Source organism: Dendrobates tinctorius, unplaced genomic scaffold (assembly GCF_039654945.1).
Source record: "Dendrobates tinctorius isolate UK_male_01 unplaced genomic scaffold, ASM3965494v1 ptg000075l, whole genome shotgun sequence".
Classification (NCBI taxonomy): domain Eukaryota; kingdom Metazoa; phylum Chordata; class Amphibia; order Anura; family Dendrobatidae; genus Dendrobates; species Dendrobates tinctorius.
In genome coordinates, this window is record NW_027361743.1 from 9,675,810 (window position 1) to 9,694,186 (window position 18,377).

General features: G+C 44.2%; 1 protein-coding gene across 1 annotated transcript in view; it reads left to right on the plus strand.

The window, feature by feature from the left end:
- The first annotated feature begins 502 nt into the window (after positions 1-502).
- GPR83 (G protein-coupled receptor 83) overlaps positions 503-18,377 on the plus strand; it is a 37,802-nt gene continuing 19,927 nt past the window's right edge. Inside the window, exon 1 of the mRNA XM_073582981.1 lies at positions 503-1,115. Within this exon, the coding sequence (XP_073439082.1) occupies positions 729-1,115 (387 nt within the window). The 5' untranslated portion in view covers positions 503-728. The remainder of the gene's footprint in view (positions 1,116-18,377) is intronic.

The window sequence follows — 18,377 nt, forward strand, 5'->3', positions numbered from 1 at the left end:
CTATTCCACATCTATCTAAGATCTATCTATCTCTCTCCTATCTATCTATCTATCTATCCCATATCTATCTATCTATCTATCTATCTATCTATCTATCTCATATCTGTGTATGTATCTGTTATTTATCTATCTATCATCTAGCTATCTGTTTATATATCATCCATCCCATATCTATCCATCTATCTATTATCGATCCCATATCCATCCATCCATCCCTCTTTCCAGGTCAGCCCATATCCTCGCACATGCCAGCTGTGTAGATGTAGAAGAAGACCCATTTTCCTGTTGCCCGCAGACTCCAGGGCATCCTGTGCTCCTCAGCATTAAGGTTGCAGGTTTCATTCTGCTCATTCATTTTCTTAAATGCTTCTCCCATTTAATATCACAACTCGCAGGCGGACCGTCTCCAACTAGATAAGATGGGAGTATTGGGGACGTCACGTCTGTAATGAGCTGCGGCCCAATGAGCGCGGTCTTTGCTCCAGCTGCCTGGGAGCTTTGTGCCTGAATGTCATATAAGTGTGCAGTCTGGGAAGACTTGCCAGGATACAGAAGCTGGAGACAGCGCTTACTGACCCTGAGGACATCTGTTGCTATTCTGTGTGACAATTCCCTATTGACTTCTCCACTCAGGCATGAAGATCCATTGTGGAGCTTCTGGTCCTGCTCCACTTCTCCTCTCTGTGGGATAAAGAGATTGTCCATGTCCGTCCCACATTTGATTGGAGATGGAATCTCATCTCGTGTGGCTTTTTACTTTGGGTTTGTCCACCTTATTGAAAAGATCGGAAAGTTTCCACTTCAACACCAGCCTGAAGGAATCTTTCCAGATCCCAAACATCAATGGCTCGTTCCCATGGAATAAGTACAGTCCGGAGGAGTTGCAGAGCCTAATCGGGAAGAAGAGATACGGCGCCGAATCGCAAAACCCCACCGTGAAGGCTCTTCTCATTGTGGCCTATTCTTTTATCATCGTCTTTTCACTTTTCGGGAATGTCTTGGTCTGCCACGTGGTCATCAAGAACAAGCGGATGCATTCGGCCACCAGCCTGTTCATAGTCAACCTGGCCGTGGCCGATATTCTCATTACTCTGCTCAACACGCCTTTCACACTGGTAAGGACGTGAACCACCCATGTGCCATAACCATCAGCTGGTGATTGTCACCCCCGGTGCCATATTGGATCCACTTCAGCTGTTTCATGTCATTTCTGGGTATAAACTGACCGAAAAGAGGAAAACGGCCGTGAAAATTCCGCCCAATTTGCGAACAACATGTCGTGGAGAAAAATTAGCTCAATAGATCGATATGTAATTAAGTGGGAACAGATTGAGTAGGACTAGTCATTTATTCATTTCACACCTCTGCTCATCCCTGAGCTTAGGAGTCCAGTGGGCGGTCCTACAACGAGACTGGCAGCCTACCCTGTGACTCACTGGAGTCTCACTCACGACTGACACAATCTCTGTACACTTATATAGGGAGTGTTGTCAATCACTGATAAGACCACCCACGGGACCTCTGAGCACAGAAAGAGCAAAGGGTTAAATTAATAAGTAATTAGTTCCATTGATTTTTCTTCCACAAGCCAATTTTATATATATATATATTTTTAGCTTTTCCTACTTATAATATACTGTTTGTATTTTGATTGTGACAGTTCCATTAAACAGATTTTCCAGTTTTGCAAAGAAAAACAAAAAAAAATCCCTGTTACCCTGGCTGCAGTTTGCTAGAAAAACAAAACAAAAATTTTTTTTTTACTCACCCTCCCCTGGTCCACCCATTGTCTCCACCACTACTGTTAGTCTTTGTTATCATTGTTCTCAGCTTTATCAACTCGTTGATATTGCTGCAGCCAATCAGTGTGCTCACGCTCGTGCCGTCAACTCAGGCAGAGCCACTGAGCGCACCGATTGGCTGCAGCGCTATCGACGTGATGTCGGTGCTGCTGACAATAAGAGACACGGTGAGCAGCGGCAGAGACTCAAAACTGGACCATGGGAGGGTGAGTAAGCCACTTTTTTTTTTTTTAACACAAACTGCATCCGGGGGGACTGTGGTTTTGTAAAACTGTGAAATCCCTTTAATTTGAACTTTCTCCGAGTTCCATAACTCACAGGCAGTAGAGACAGGAGAGCAGTGACGTCTCTGATTGCTGACTTTTTCATGTAGACTCGCTATCTTTCTTGTCTATTTTTATCATTGGGGTAACAGCATAGATACACGCAGTGTTAACGTAAGCCTCTTTCACCAAAAAATCAAAAATTTCAAAATCACTTGGGATCTTTAAGAAATGCAACTTTTTTTTTTTGCATTGGACTGCAGGTAAGATGTTCTCAGCTGTGCTAAACCAATGAGTGAATAAATGGTTGCAGTCAGACGGTTGTATAAATCAGATGGAGATTGGATGTGGTTGGCAGCTCTCCCATCCCGAGCCTGACAGCTTCATGTATTCCTACGCAGCTGTCACGCTTGGGTCGGTAGAGCCGTCGGCCTGTCCGGTCTCCTTCCGACTTATACGGCAGTCAGACTGTGCCCAATTAGGGATGTATTCGGTAGACTAGAGATCGGTGGGCATCACACTGGCACTCCACCATTCGGTGAGGCCTGGTTCTCCCCTCAGAATTTTGCAAAACGCTTTAAACGCTGCATCAGCAAAATGGCAGAGCTTTTAATATTAACATCCCATTATTATGTGTCAACGAGTCAGTCTGTGGGGGCGCACACATTTAAGTGGCTTTACCCACTTAGTTAAGATTTGTCATAGGAAAATCCATTGATTTAGAATGAATGGATTGTAAAATTGACGAGTCTAATGGACTTATGCAGAAAAAAAGGGAGTTTTAAAGGCAGGTAGTTAGGTCTAGAAATATATATTTTTTTTCCAAATGGCTTTCGTGAGAAATGTTGCCCCTTTTTTTTTGCCTTCCGTAGCCTCTGTCTTGCAATACCTATTGCTGACTGCAGAATGAGTTGACTGAGAATCTGTCAGTGAGCTCGTCTGACAGAAGCATATTTCACTATTACCTGTCTTTTATTTGAGCTCCTCTCAGCTGATTTATCACCACAGACATCAAAGTTGAAAGTGCAGCGACGCAAAGTGCCCGGAAAAGCCAAAGGTTCAATATATATATATATATATATATATATATATATATATTTTTTTTTTTTCTAATGAAACCCAATTGTAAAATAAATGTAAAGTTAAAAGAAATTATCCCCAATGGGTAACTCCATTAATAACCTACAGTCCATTCACAACAGTACTAATAGAAATTGATATAATAGGACTGACTGATCCATAAGCTGCAGCTTGCTGATGGTTTCCAGGTAGGTATTTATTTCATACTGATGGTGAAAAAAATCCAAGTATAAACAGCAGAATTCCGGTAGCTCAAAGGAGATGGTGTGCTAGTTATACCTTATGTTGGAATCTTGGTTATACTTTATGTTGGTATCTGATCTTTTTATGTACTGTATATATTATGTATATGCAGCGGGGATCATCTGGCTCACCTCCTCCATATATTCAGAATCATACTCTATTTTAGTGCTTTCTATTCTCGGAGCAGGAGTTTCATCTTTGCACTTGGGCACTTGTTTGAGAGACTGCTGCTTTAGTGAATGCTAAGATTCCCGGTGTAGGTGTGAATACGACGCGTTTTGGTTTCTGTGCAGCCAACCTCACAATAGCACTGGTCTGATCAGATCAGACAGGTTTCCTATTATTGTGTAGGTCTGAATAGAAAACTCTTCGCATTCTGGCAATACAGATAGAATGTAGTAATAATCTCGGGGGGTGTTGTGAGCTCATTTTCTCGTTCACCTTTGATGTCCGATGAACTCCCTCTGCTGGTGAAAGGAGGTGGTGAAACTGATTTGGATGGGAGAAACCTGTCACCTGAACAGGTGGATTGCGATTGGACATCCGGAATCTCTGAGTGGATATAAGGCAGCCGATGCCCTGTGGGGTTGCTGGTGATTTCTCTGCTCTGAGCTCTGGCCTCCAGTTCAGTTCCTGTCTTCTAAAGCTAAGTTTTGCTCTGTTATTTTTCCATGAGATTTTGTCTGATTTGCTTAGTTTGGTGTTCTGCCAGCCCCAGCTGGGGCTCTGCTGAATTTCCATTTTTGTCCCTGATCTGTTAAATCTCTTTTGCTCTGTCTTCAGAATATATCGGAGTGCTGATATAGGGATTTTGAAGTCTAGTAACTTCAGGGCCGCTTTTCCTATCAGACGTGTTGGGACATTTTTGGTAGGGTTTTTGCGGATTGCAGCCAGCATCTTTTCTGTCCTTTCCTATCTAGTTAGTTGGGCCCCATCATTTGCTCTGCCTGTCTTTCTGTCTGTGTTTGTGTTTTCATCTGTTTTCACCGACAATACATGTTGGGGGCTGTCTATTGCTTTGGGGTCTGCTCTGGGGCAGTTTAGATTTCCCCTTTCTTTCTTTAGGCTTATTTAGTTCTCCGGCTGTGAAGAGGCATCTAGGACCACCGTAGGAATGCTCCACGGCTACTGTTAGTTGTTGTGAATAGGATCAGGGGTCTGCAATCCGCTAGATACCAACCTCTCCGGTTTTCTGGACTTAGCTTGCATTTTTGTTTTTTCCTCCTCCGGTGACTCATTCATAACAGGGGGGGGTCACATACATATGAGCGACCATGAGTGTTGTACTCCCTGGGGGGTATGTAGCGCAGCCAAAAATTCATTATAGGCTTCTGCGGAGGTTTAATGTCACTACAGAAAGAAATCCGCTCTATGATCTCACAGTTGTCGCCTCTGGCTGTGAATCAAAATGTAACCCTTGCAGTGACGCGCCATCTACGTGACGGGGAAGGAAGGTCAGGACTCCAGGAGTCTCAGAATGACAGCAGAATTCACATTTTATCCAACAGGGAAAGGGCAGTGCTATGCCTTTGTCATTTGCTAGATCTGTAAAAAAAGAATCAACTTTAAAGGTAAATTACAGAAAACTAAATAAAGACATGACTATTGCTTTTAAAGCAAACCGGTCACTTCCCCTAAATATGTAATTTCTTTACAAGGTGTGAACGCTGCTGTTCTCCTGATTCAGGGGATGTTTTTCTTTTTTCTCTGCGCCTCTCTGTTCCTGAGATAGGGCCCCCTCTTTTCTGTATATAAATCTAGTCTTGGTAACCAAGAGGGCGTGGTCAGCACCTGTTCCCTGGGGGCATCTTCAAGAGGTCCACTCCCTTTTGGTAAAAAAAAAAGACAAAAATTACAAACACTGAAGAGAGGACCATATCTCAAGAACGGAAAGGCGCAGCAACAAAAGAAAACCAACGCCGGATTCAGGAGAACAGCGGGATTTACACTAGGTAAAACAAAATTAGATATTTATGACAAGTGTCTTCTTTAAAGGAGAATTCTAAATGAATATTTAAAGGAATTATCCACTTTGGAAATCTTCTTTCATTATAAGATTTTCCTGATAATAAGCATATAGTTTGTTATTGATTGTCAGATCTGGAACTCCCAGCAATCAACTATAATCTCTGTAGAACCCTGTTCAATTTCCCTGCAGCGCCATCACAGGAGAAACTAAGTATTACTCAGTGAATAATTGAAATCAACATTCTGTCCATGTAATTTATAGAGATGCTGAGGCCCCCTGATTAAGAGATGCTTTTTGTAGCTACTTTTATCTCTGAATAATGGGGGACTGTACTCTATATATCTAGGAAACAATGTTAGGCTGGTTTCACATTAGCGCTTTTTAAGCGCACGCACGGCCGGGGGTAGCTCCGCCCCCGAGCCGGCTCTCTGCCCGGCGTGCCCGCCCCTTGCTTGTAGCGCCGCCTCCTAGCGCACAGCGGCGCCTGCGATCGGCGCACCCTATCTTTAGCATAGGGTGTGCAGATCGTGCGCAGGCCGTGCGCTAGTTGCGCTTTGACCTGCGCTGCGCACTTTTGACGGTGCGCCGCAAAATCAAACTTTTCGGATTTTGGCGCGCACGGCGCACCGTCAAAAGTGCGCAGCGCAGGTCAAAGCGCAACTAGCGCACGGCCTGCGCACGATCTGCGCACCCTATGCTAAAGATAGGGTGCGCCGATCGCAGGCGCCGCTGTGCGCTAGGAGGCGGCGCTACAAGCAAGGGGCGGGCACGCCGGGCAGAGAGCCGGCTCGGGGGCGGAGCTACCCCCGGCCGTGCGTGCGCTTAAAAAGCGCTAATGTGAAACCAGCCTTATTTTTCTACAAATAGCGCCTCTCTTGACTTTAGGCTGCATATGGTATTGCAGTTTATGTAAGTGAACCTCTTTAAAATAATGAACATGGTGAGGCAGTCATCTGACAATTTCAGTGGTATGCTCAATGCAACCATCTCCTTGATTGATGTTTTTTTTTACATGGACGGGACTCCATTCCCCATGTACATTTATAGGGGGATGAATTATAACTTAATGTATGGTGCCAAATGCTGTCACATGGTGTATTTCATTCATGGATAATGTGATGTGATCTGATAGCACTGCCCATGATATTTCGACCCAGTAACATCAACTTTTTGCCTTTATCTTTTCCAAGAAGAAATTTACTACTGTGCTCCAACGCTGTTATAACTTTATTCCAGGGCTGATTTGTATTATGGTAAATAATGTCATGGCAGAGACGGAACTTTCCGTAATATCGTCTCTTTTGGGACCATGCCATACTTCTGCAAAACTGTAAAGCGATTGCTATCTCACAGTTTGATAAGCACTGATCTAGATTAAAGAAATAGTCAAGCCTAAAACATTAATCACCAGATAGGACACAAATATTAAAAGGAGGAGGTCATGGATATCCAACCAATGGGTCAGCAACAAATGGCATAGGGAGGGTTGCTGCCATCAAAGTGGATCTAGATAAGTATTTTGCACCCCCTAACTTGTTAACCAATGCCACTCTGAGTTCCTCTTATCCCCCAACCGTATGCATTATATTTTAAAAAAATACTAATGTAATTATTATATGACCTATGGCCCTCTAGTTTTTTTCATCTTATGTTGAAATACATTTAAAATAAATGTTAAAATTAAAAAGTTATACATTGCTACAATATATATTATGTTACTTGTTTTTTTTTTAAAGATACCTAACCTTAAAGCTAACCCTAAACCTAGCCCTAACCCTACCCTAGCCCTAAATCTACCCTTAGCCCTAACCCTACCCTTAGCCCTAACCCTACCCTTAGCCCTAACCCTACCCTTAGCCCTAACTCTACCCTTAGCCCTAACCCTACCCTTAGCCCTAACCCTACCCTTATCCCTAATTCTACCCTTATCCCTAACTCTGCCCTTATCCCTAACTCTACCCTTAGCCCTAACTCTACCCTTAGCCCTAACTCTACGCTTAGCCCTAACTCTACCCTTAGCCCTAACTCTACCCTTAGCCCTAACTCTACCCTTAGCCCTAACTCTACCCTTAGCCCTAACTCTACCCTTAGCCCTAACTCTAGCCTTAGCCCTAAATCTAGCCTTAGACCTAACCCTACCATTAGCCCTTACCTTGCCCTTAGCCCTAGCTCTTGCCTTAGCCCTAACCCTACCCTTAGCCTTAACTCTAGTCTTAGCCTTAACTCTAGCATTAGCCTTAACTTTAGCCTTATCCCTAACTCTATTTAGGGTTAGAAAATGTAAAAACAAATAATTTATAATAATCTTAGTGTTTTGTTTTTTTTTCTCCCGCTTTTTTACAGAGGGATAATTTAACTTTGAATTCTTTGGAACCGACAGAAACAGTTTAGCTCCTGTCAGTTGTGTCCACCATTCAAGTGATCAGGGAAGATAAGTGAGAATTTATGGGATGATGATTACATATTACGGAAATCTTCAATTCCCACTGAGAGTATACTTCTTCTAGAAACTTCTCTCAATTTATAAATTTCCACCAATTTTATTTTCTGATGTGAAAAATTCCTTTTCATTATCCAAAAGTTGTGGAATCCCACGCTTCTTTCCATCATCCCCAGGTTAGTCTGGATTTAAACTACACAGTCCGTGCTTGTCAAAGGTATTCGATTGGTTTACGCAAAGGTGAAGTCAGATACTATTGATCTTGGTGCGCTAACATATTTCCCATCATTGTCGCCTGTAGATTTCATCTAATCTTGACATTTCTACTGTTTGTATCCCGGGAGAATATACAACCTTATCAAATATTCCCAGTAGCAAGTGTAGGAAAGAATGTCAAGCCTAACCCCAAGTAAAGTAATAGTTGACAAAGGGCTTGCAATGAATGGATCCATGAACGCTCTAGGGCAGTATTGTAGATGAACCTTTATTACTGTGCACTGATTTCCCAGGTTTGTATTGGATTTAGTGATACACCTCGCTGCCATTAATGATATTCTAAACTTCTATGTCTGGAATTAACATTCATTCAATTTAGGAAAAATAAACACGATGGAAAATGCAATTCCAATTCGATAGCCCGGAGCTGCTTTACATGATAATATCTCCTGCAGCAGCGTAATATCACAGAGAACATGTTCCAGGGAGTTCTTTATCGTTTTACATTGAAAATGTAATCATGCACAAGCTGCATACACAATACCATCATCAGGGAGTAGGTCTAAATAAAAAAAAAAACAACAACGCCCCACTAGTACTAGAAGCCCTGGAGAGTGGACGTCCAAGCCTGGTTATGGCGATAAAACAAATTCAGAGATTAGTCTCCTTGGCTTGTGGAGATAGTAAATCACAAAAGCTTCATTGTGCGCCAAATGAATCCTAATGCATCAAAGCAAAAATATTTCTAAAAATGTTGCAATACCATGTAATGCCACACGGTGCGCTGTTTGGGAGAAGTATGCTTTTTGTGCTTTTCAGAACAGAATGCACCACCATTCAGGTAAGTGTTTTGCAGTACTCTATTGTACCTTCATCCATTTTTTGGTAAATCCTTTTTTTCAATAAATTTGGCGACTTTTTAAAGCTTTTTCGTATGCCATGTCTTTTAAGCGCTTAAGGGTTCACAAAACAGTTAATAGAAGTGACATGCTTATTCTAGGGGAAATCGCCCACTCTCTTTACTTGAAAGACATTATCTGTGCAGCTGCTGAAAGAACGCTGGCAGAGACGCAGACAAAACCAATTCAGAAAAACGGCCACCGGTATTTTCCTGATGCAGCTTTTCCTGGCCAAACTTGACAGGTTCATCAATGTCTAAACAACGCCATGTCCACACAGCCTAAGGCTATTTTCCAGTGGAAAATACTTCATGAAACTCTCTTTAAAATGTGTTCACACTAAGTCTTTTTGCTGACTTTTTGGAGCACAAATTGAGCAGAAACTCCAAAATCCTCCTCCATAACTCAAAACTCCTCAAAAACTTGAGTGTCTGCTCAGTTTCTGCCATCGGTGCCTTCCTTCTAACTAGAGAGTGCCTGTCCTAGAGGAAACCGCCCATAGAGTGATCTTGTTTTAACTTCTATCGTGGCTTTCGAACCCTTAAGTGGTTAAAAGAAATAACAAAAGGCTGAAAATGTTCAATTTTGTGGTGGATTTGCGGCACTTTTCCAGGGGAATTTCACTTGAAAAAGACGTCGTGTGCACATATCCTTAGAAAGTTTTTTGTCAGGTATTTTTGAGTGGGCCCGTTCCAAAAATCACCTGAAAATTTGATTGTTAAATGTTTGAAAGACTATTTGTCACGGTCACGTGTGTCTGGACGCAGCGAGTACCGCAAGGCAAACCCATACGACACATGTGACCCTGGATACACCGCCTCCAGTTGGGCGAATTTAAATAATAAGACGTGCAGTGGGATACACCGCCTCCAACTGGCGAATTTAGATATTACACGTATATATACAAAAGTCTGGAAACCCCGCCTCCAGTAAGGCGAGTTTAAATAATAAAGGGAAAACCTGGGTAACAATAACAATGGTGGCCCTGCAATAGGGAAACGGGGAAGTGGAGACCTCCTGCACTCCTCTGAGCCGGTGTCCCTTCTCTCCTAACGTTCCCTATGCCGGTTCTGTACCGGGCGATGCACAGGAACCTTAAAACCCTGACTCGCCCTGCACCTAAACCCTCACTAGGTAATTGGTCGGTGCGGAAACTAATCCCACCACTGCACTAAACACACATAAGGGAAAATGACAAAACAGGGGGACACCACTTAGCTTTGCTCTGTTGCTTATGCTCCCCACAACAGAGCCCACCACCTGCGTGCATCTTCTCCTTCAACCGGATCCATCACCATAACCGGATCCATCACCATAGTGCAGCCCAGTTGCAGCTGCCCAGTAAACAGAGTCCCAAAGATGAGTCCAGCTTCTGCCAAAAAGTCCAGCATACTCGAGTACAACTTTTCTGCCAATAAGTCCAGCATGCTTGAGTCCAGCTTTCAGCAACCAAGTCCAGCATGCTAAGTGCAACCTCTCGCCATCGTCGCCACTCCACCAAGCCATGCAAGCACTTCCTGCTGACACCATAAACTGCGACTCCACCACGCCATGCCAGCCCTTCTTGCAGACCCCATCGTTGGACTCCACCAATCCATGCCAGCACTCCTTGCAGACTCCATAGCTGCAACTCGTCCCCTCTGGCTGGGCTGCCCAGGACTCTAGTTCAGCTCCCTCTTTCACCCAGGCTTACTTGAAAATGAAGACCTATCACCAACCGTGATCAAACACACCTGACACTCTTTTATAGAGCATCACACCTGTTTTATAATTACGTGCACTAACTAAGGTACTAGAGTGCAATACCGCTCACCACCACCGGGGCAACTTAGAATGAACGACACCACGTGTAATAATTCTAATGGCCACCGGGGGCAATCACACCACACTTTGGCACACAGCCAAAGGAAAAAAGTTTAATTGTGCATTTAAACTGTCAGATCCAACCAGGATCATGGCACTATTCCTATTCCTTTATTTATTAAAAAATCACTTTGCTGTTCATATAGCTTATAAGTCTCCCTATACCAACTTGGTGTTCTCCACAAGGAGAAACTTACCCCTTAGATCTCTGTCTGATGCCTCTCTCTCAGCCAACCAAGTGTTTTGCTTTGCACTAATAAGGTGCAAAAATCCAGAAACCCGTGTCTGTAAGCGGAGCTTCTAGTTTGGCTTGCTATCCTCAATCATGTGGCAAGACTATTTAAAGGGACTTTTAGGATTGCTATCTTAGATAGGTGGCTGTTCATTCCTCTATAAAGAGGCTATTTAATATTTAAATCTGGGCGGAACAATGCATGGCCTATAAGACTCTCTACACCAACTTGGCGCTCTCCACAAGTAGAAACTTGACCACTTCTCCAGATAAGTGATACACACTTTTGACTGTCCACTTAATGTTAATGAAAATTGGATTCATAAGACCAGGTCACTAATTTCGATTGCCCCATGGTCCAGCAGTGTTTTGCCAATGTGCAATTGTAGGTGCTTTCAGCAGTGGACAGGGGTACGCTTTGGCACTCTGACCTGATTGCAGTTACATGGTCCCACATACAGCAACCTGCGATTCATTTTTCTACTGAAACACCCTATAAGGCCTGCCTTATTGGAGATATACTGAGTCATGGTTTAGCCAATAAAAAGTGGTCCTCAAAGTTGCTAATTGTATGCTTGCACCTTATTCCTGTTTCCACCACTTCAGCTTGAAACTCCGAGGCCCCAAAGCAAAACAGAATCCCAGCTACTATGTGCCATTTCTTAAAATAGTGAACTCTCATGGTCAATGGACGCTCTTGCGCACCAAGGACACCCTCATGGACTACATCCCTATTAATGCTAATAATATTGCCACACTGTGATAAGTAATTACACCCCTGATATCATATCATTGTCACGTTGCTCAGACTTTTCCAAGTGTGTGTCTTAGTTACAGAACAGTAGATTTCACGAGCGAGGCTTCGTTTTAACTATTCTTCATTATGGAATATGTAAATAACTTGACAAACCTTGGCAGTTCAGCCTCCTGGTATTCGTAAAGCAGTCTTGTGCCATGTCTTTATATGCTGTTCAACCACAGTCATTTGTCTGGAAAAAACTGAGTGACAACCAAAACTACTGTCGTTACATCAGCACTGGCTAACCACCCATAGAGCTGTGATTACATCTCCAGGAAAGCTTAATCTGCATGTAGGAGGGGTATTACATGTATCGTGTCCACGTTGGTGGATCCCAGCCTACTGTCAGACTCTCTGAGATAAAGTCATCGACAAGTATAAAAATCAAACAAGATGTTTTATTGAAGGATCTTCCAATATGGAGACTTGATCTTGAATTTTACCTAATTGGATTCTTCCGCTGCACAGGATAGATCCTGAGCTTTGTCTGCCTCTGCGGTCTCCCATTCTGGTCTGGCTGCTGCGGGTGCTGCTCAGCATAGACATCGGTCTCAGCATCTTGCTCAGGCCCGTACTATGCGGTTGGTTATTGCTGGCTCTCCAGCCAAGTCCTTAGTAACCAGTAATGTTCAGGTGCAGCCTGGCTCTGGAGTCTAAGTCCAGAGATCGCCATACTGAGCATGTCCATGAGGTGGCATCTTTTTACTGGTGCTCGGACGTCATCTGGTCTGGTGATGCGGCAGTGCCGGATTGGCCCACGGACGATGTCAGCCTGAGTGCTTGGGGTGGAGCTTTGGGTATAATTTGGGTCGTGTCTGACCACTTTTCCAAAATGTGCACTTAGTTCCGCTTCCACGTATACCATCCGCACAAGCTTTGGCTGTATTATGCATTAGGCACACTTTCCGCCTCCATGGTATACCTGATAAGATTGTCAGTGACCGTGGTCCCCAGTTTGCCTCTCGTTTTTGGAGGGAACTTTGTCTTCTACTCAGCACAGAGCTCAACCTGTCCTCTGCGTTCCATCCTGAGATGAATGGGCTAGTGGAGCGGACCAATCAAACTCTGGTTACGTATTTGCGGCATCATGTGTCCGCTAGTCATGACAACTGGGCGTCTCTACTGCCATGGGTGGAATTTGCCTTGAATAATGCCGTCCCCTATTCCACGGGGACAAACCCCTTTCCTCCTTAACTATGGTCAACATCCGCCTATCTCATCGTCCGACCCAAGGGTTGAAGACTGGGCAGTGAAGGCTCGTGATATCTGGGGTCCGGTCCGATGGGTGTCGCGGTCCGGGTCCAGTGCCTCCCATCTTCTAGTAATGATGTCCTCCGCCTCGCTTCTGTTGCGGCTTCTGCGCAGGTGTAATTCTCTGCCCTGTTGAGGGCAGAGTAAAATACTGCAGTGCGCAGGCGCCAGACCTCTCTGACCTTTCCCGGCGCCTGCACACTGCAGTACTCTGCTCTGCCCTGAACAGGGTAGAGAATTACGCCTGCGCAGGAGTGCGACAGGAAGCAAGGAAGAGGACGTCATTACTAGAAGATGGGAGGCGTCGGACCCGGACCTGCGACACCCATCTGACCGGACCACCCCCCCGGGTGAGTATAATATAACTCATTTTTCTTATCTTTCAGGTCGGATCGGGGGCTTATCTACAGTATGCTGTAAATAAGCCCCTGATGGTGGTGGCCGCATCTCACTGAGGAACAAGAACAATGAGGTGACAGATTCCCTTTAATTACCTATTGTCTCCCTGCGAGGAGTTTCCCTCTTGTTTTAATTAAATTGTATTATTGTTAATCTTTGCTCTGCATTTCCTTCATTACTTGCATTCCCTTCATTACTGCATCCCAGTACCTGCTTACACTGGCACCAAATGACTAAAGACAAACCTGTATGGTCAACCTGCTCTGAAAGACCTAGAAGCATCCAGAGGGCACCTGGTGTACCGACAGCACAACCAATATTACAGTCAAACTTGGTGGTTCCAGTATAGCGGAATATTATCCCAGTCTGACACAGCGGATCAATATTTTATAAAGACTGTGATGAAAGATGTCTCTAGTAGAGATGAGCGACTTTGTCTTTTTTAGGGTCGAGTTGGGTTTCATGAAAGCCGACTTTCTCAAAAGTCAAGTCGAACGAAATCTGCCGACTATCGGGAAAAGTCGAAGGTCCGACTGAAACACGAAACCCAATGCAAGTCAATGGGGAAGCAAAGTCAGCAGGGAGTGGAGGACAGGAAACACACCTACATGCTGGACCACTTTTTTTTAAAGTGCGTGAAATCTCTCTCTCTCCCCAGACGCTTCACATGTCATCTCGTTGCCCACAGTGTACATCCTTGCTCAGTGGCTGAAAAAAGTCATGTGCAAGCATTCTGGGAAATCCGACTTTGGCGCTCGTTTTTGCCGACCGCATGGCCGACTTCACCCTGTTTCGCTCCACTCCAGTCTCTAGTATTCCTGCCTAGAGATAAAGTGATCGTCGGGGATTGTCTCCTATCTGGTTATAAGAAAATTTCCTTCCATATTACTAAGAAACAACTGTTGTAATGTTCCATTGCTTGCCTCCTCCACCATACTATCTGCATTACTCCTGTTCTCACATTACTCATATACTGATTGTACAAAAGTGCCAAGTTACTATGTATGGTGCGAATGTGTGTATATGGATTAGTTGTATGTTTTGGGGCACTGTATAGAGGTATTATTTAATATTATTGAAGCAATATTATATACTAGCTGAAGAGCCCAGCGCTGCCTGGGCATAGTAACTAACTACGGTTAGTTATAACAAATTATAATGATTATATATATATATATATATATATATATATAGAGCTGAGTGTGTAGCCCTGCCCACTCCGCATAGCCACATTCACTATAATATCCCACATCATCCCGTCAGCCAGAGCCACCGGACAACTACCCCTAATATCCCACATGATCCAGTCAGCCAGAGCTACCGGATAACTACCACTAATATCCCACATCACCCCATCAGCCAGAGCCGCCGGACTACTACCCCTAATATCCCACATCATCCCATCAGCCAGAGCTACCGGATAACTACCACTAATATCCCACATCACCCCATCAGCCAGAGCCACCGGACTACTACCCCTAATATCCAACATCATCCCGTCAGCCAGAGCTACCGGATAACTACCACTAATATCCCACATCACCCCATCAGCCAGAGCCGCCGGACTACTACCCCTAATATCCCACATCATCCCATCAGCCAGAGCCACCGGACTACTACCCCTAATATCCCACATCATCCCCTCAGCCTGGGGTCAGAACCAGAGTGCTAAGTGGAATGGTCCTAACTTCCATACCGGGGATCCCTTTAAAAGAAGCCTGGGGTGAGAATCAGAGCACTGAGGGATTTACCATAACTTCCTTATCGGAGATCCCTTTAAGAGAGGCCTGGGATCAGAACCAGAGGGTGAGTGGATTTGCCCTGACCTGACTTGCATACCAATGATCCCTTTAACCACTTTCTGACATCAGACGTACTATCCCGTCCATGGGACCCGGGCCCCTATGCCCATGGACGGGATAGTACGTCTAGCGCGATCAGCGGCGCCCACGTGGTGAGCGCCGCTGATCGCGGCCGGGTGTCAGCTGATTATCACAGCTGACACCCTGCACAATGTGTCAGGGGTGGTCACGGACCGCCCCCGACACGTTAACCCCTTGCACACCGCGATCAAACTCGATCGCGGTGTACCGGGGGTTAAAGGGAAGCATCGGCAGGGAGGGGGCTCCCTCCGTGCTTCCCTGAGCCCCCCACAGCAGCGCAATGTGCAGCGCTGCTGCGGGGGGCTCCATCCCTGCAGGTCCCCGGATCCAAGATGGCAACGGGGACCTTCGGTGGCCTGCAGGGAGCCTGCAGGCATGGAGGAAACCTGCACACTGCCTGTGATAGATTGCTGATCTGTCACAATGATCTGTGATGTGACAGATCAGCAATCTGTCACAGGACAGTGATATCCCCCCTGGGACAACCTAATAAAGTAAAAAAAAAAAGTGCAAAAATAATTTTGAAAAAATCGCTAAATAAATTTAAAAAAAAAAATATTCCCTAATAAATTCATTTTTTGGAAATAAAAAAACCAAAACAATAAAAGTACAGATATTTGGTATCGCCGCGTCCGTAATGACCTGCCCTATAAAACTGTCCCATTAGTTAACCCCTTTAGCGAACCCCTTAAAAATAAAAAACGAAGCAAAAAATAATGATTTATTATCATACCACCGAACAAAAAGTGCAATAACGCGCGATCAAAAAGACGCATATAAATATCCATAGTACCGCTGAAAACGTCATCTTGTCCCGCAAAAAACGAGCCACCATACAGCATCATCAGAGAAAAAATAAAGAAGTTATAGCTCGCAGAATAAAGTGATGCAAAAATAATTATTTTTTATATAAAATTGTTTTTATTGCATAAAAGCGCCAAAACATAAAAAAATGACATAAATGAGGTATCGCTGTAACCGTACTGACCCGAAGAATAAAACGGCTTTATCAATTTTACTGCACGCGGAACGGTGTAAACGCACCCCCCCAAAAGAAATTCATGAAACGCTGGTTTTTGTTCATTCTGCGTCCCAAAAATCGGAATAAAAAGCGATAAAAAAAGTCACGTGCCCGAACATGATACCAATAAAAACGTTAACTCGTCCTGCAAAAAATAAGACCTCACATGACTCAGTGGGTCAAAATACGGAAAAATTATAGCTCTCAATATGTGGTGATGCAAAAACTATTTTTACAATAAAAAGCGGCTTTTAGCGTGTGACAGCTGCCAAAAATAAAAACCGCCATAAATAGTAAATCAACCCCCCCGTTATCACCCCCTTAGTTAGGGAAAAATAATAAAATTAAAAAAAATGTATTTATTTCCATTTTCCCATTAGGGTTAGGGCTAGGGTTAGGGCTTGGGTTAGGGCTTGGGTTAGGGTTAGGGCTGAGATTAGGGTTAGGGGTGTGTTGGGGTTCGGGTTGGATTTAGAATTGGGGGTTTCCACTGTTTGGGGACATCAGGGGCTTTCCAAACGCAACATGGCGTCTGATCTCAATTCCAGCCAATTCTGCGTTGAAAAAGTCAAATGGTGCTCCTTCCCTTCCAAGCTCTGCCATGCGCCCAAACAGTGTTTTACCCCCACATATAGGGTATCAGCCTACTCAGGACAAATTGCAAAACAACATTTGGGGTCCAATTTCTCCTGTTGCCCTTAGGAAAATAAAAAATTGGGGGCAAAAATATCATTTTTGTGGGAAAAAAATATGATTTTTTTATTTTCACTCCCGGACTTTATAAACTTCTGTGAAGCCCTTGGGGGTTCAAAGTGCTCACCACACATCTAGATAAGTTCCTTAGGGGGTCTAGTTTCCAAAATGGTGTCATTTGTGGGGGGTTTCCACTGTTTAGGTACATCAGGGGCTCTCCAAAGGCAACATGACACCTGCAGACCATTCCATCAAAGTCTGCATTCCAAAACGTCACTACTTCCCTTCCGAGCCCTGACGTGTGCCCATACAGTAATTTTCTCCCACATATGGGGTATCAGTGTACACAGGAGAAATTGGACAACAACTTTTGGGGTCCATTTTCTCCTGGTACTCTTGGGAAAATAAAAAAATGGGGACTAGATGATCATGTTTGTGGAAAAAATACGATTTTTTTATTTTCACGCCCGGGCGTTATAAACTTCTGTGAAGCACTGGGGGAGTTCAAAGTGCTCACCACACACCTAGATAAGTTCCTTAGGGGGGTCTAGTTTCCAAAATGGTGTCATTTGTGGGGGGTTTCCACTGTTTAGGTACATCAGGGGCTCTCCAAAGGCAACATGACACCTGCAGACCATTCCATCAAAGTCTGCATTCCAAAACGTCACTACTTCTCTTCCGAGCCCCGACTTGGACCCATACAGTAGTTTTCTCCCACATATGGGGTATCAGGGTACTCAGGATAAATTGGACAACAACTTTTGGGGTCCATTTTCTCCTGGTACCCTTGAGAAAATAAAAAAATTGGGGACTAAATGATTTCCAAACGCGACATGGTGTCCGATCTCAATTCCAGCCAAAAAAGTCAAATGGCAATGCTTCCCTTCCGAGCTCTGCCATGCGCCCAAATAGTGGTTTACCCCCACATATGGGGTATCAGCGTACTCAGGACAAATTGCACAATAACTTTTATGGTCCTGTTACCCTTGAGAAAATAAAAATTGGGGGTGAAAAGATCATTTTTGTGGAAAAAATATGATTTTTTAATTGTACCGCTGTACGTTATAAACTTCTGTGAAGCCCTTGTGGGTTCAAAGTACTCACCACATATCTAGATAAGTTCCTTGGGGGGTCTAGTTTCCAAGATGGGGTCACTTGTAGGGGGTTTCCACTGTTTAGGTACTTCAGGGGCTCTCCAAATGTGACATGGCGTCCGATCAGAATTCCAGCCAATTTTGCATTGAAAAAGTCAAACGGCGCTCCTTCCCTTCTGAGCTCTGCCATGCGCCGAAACAGTGGTTCCTCCCCACATATCAGGTTTCAG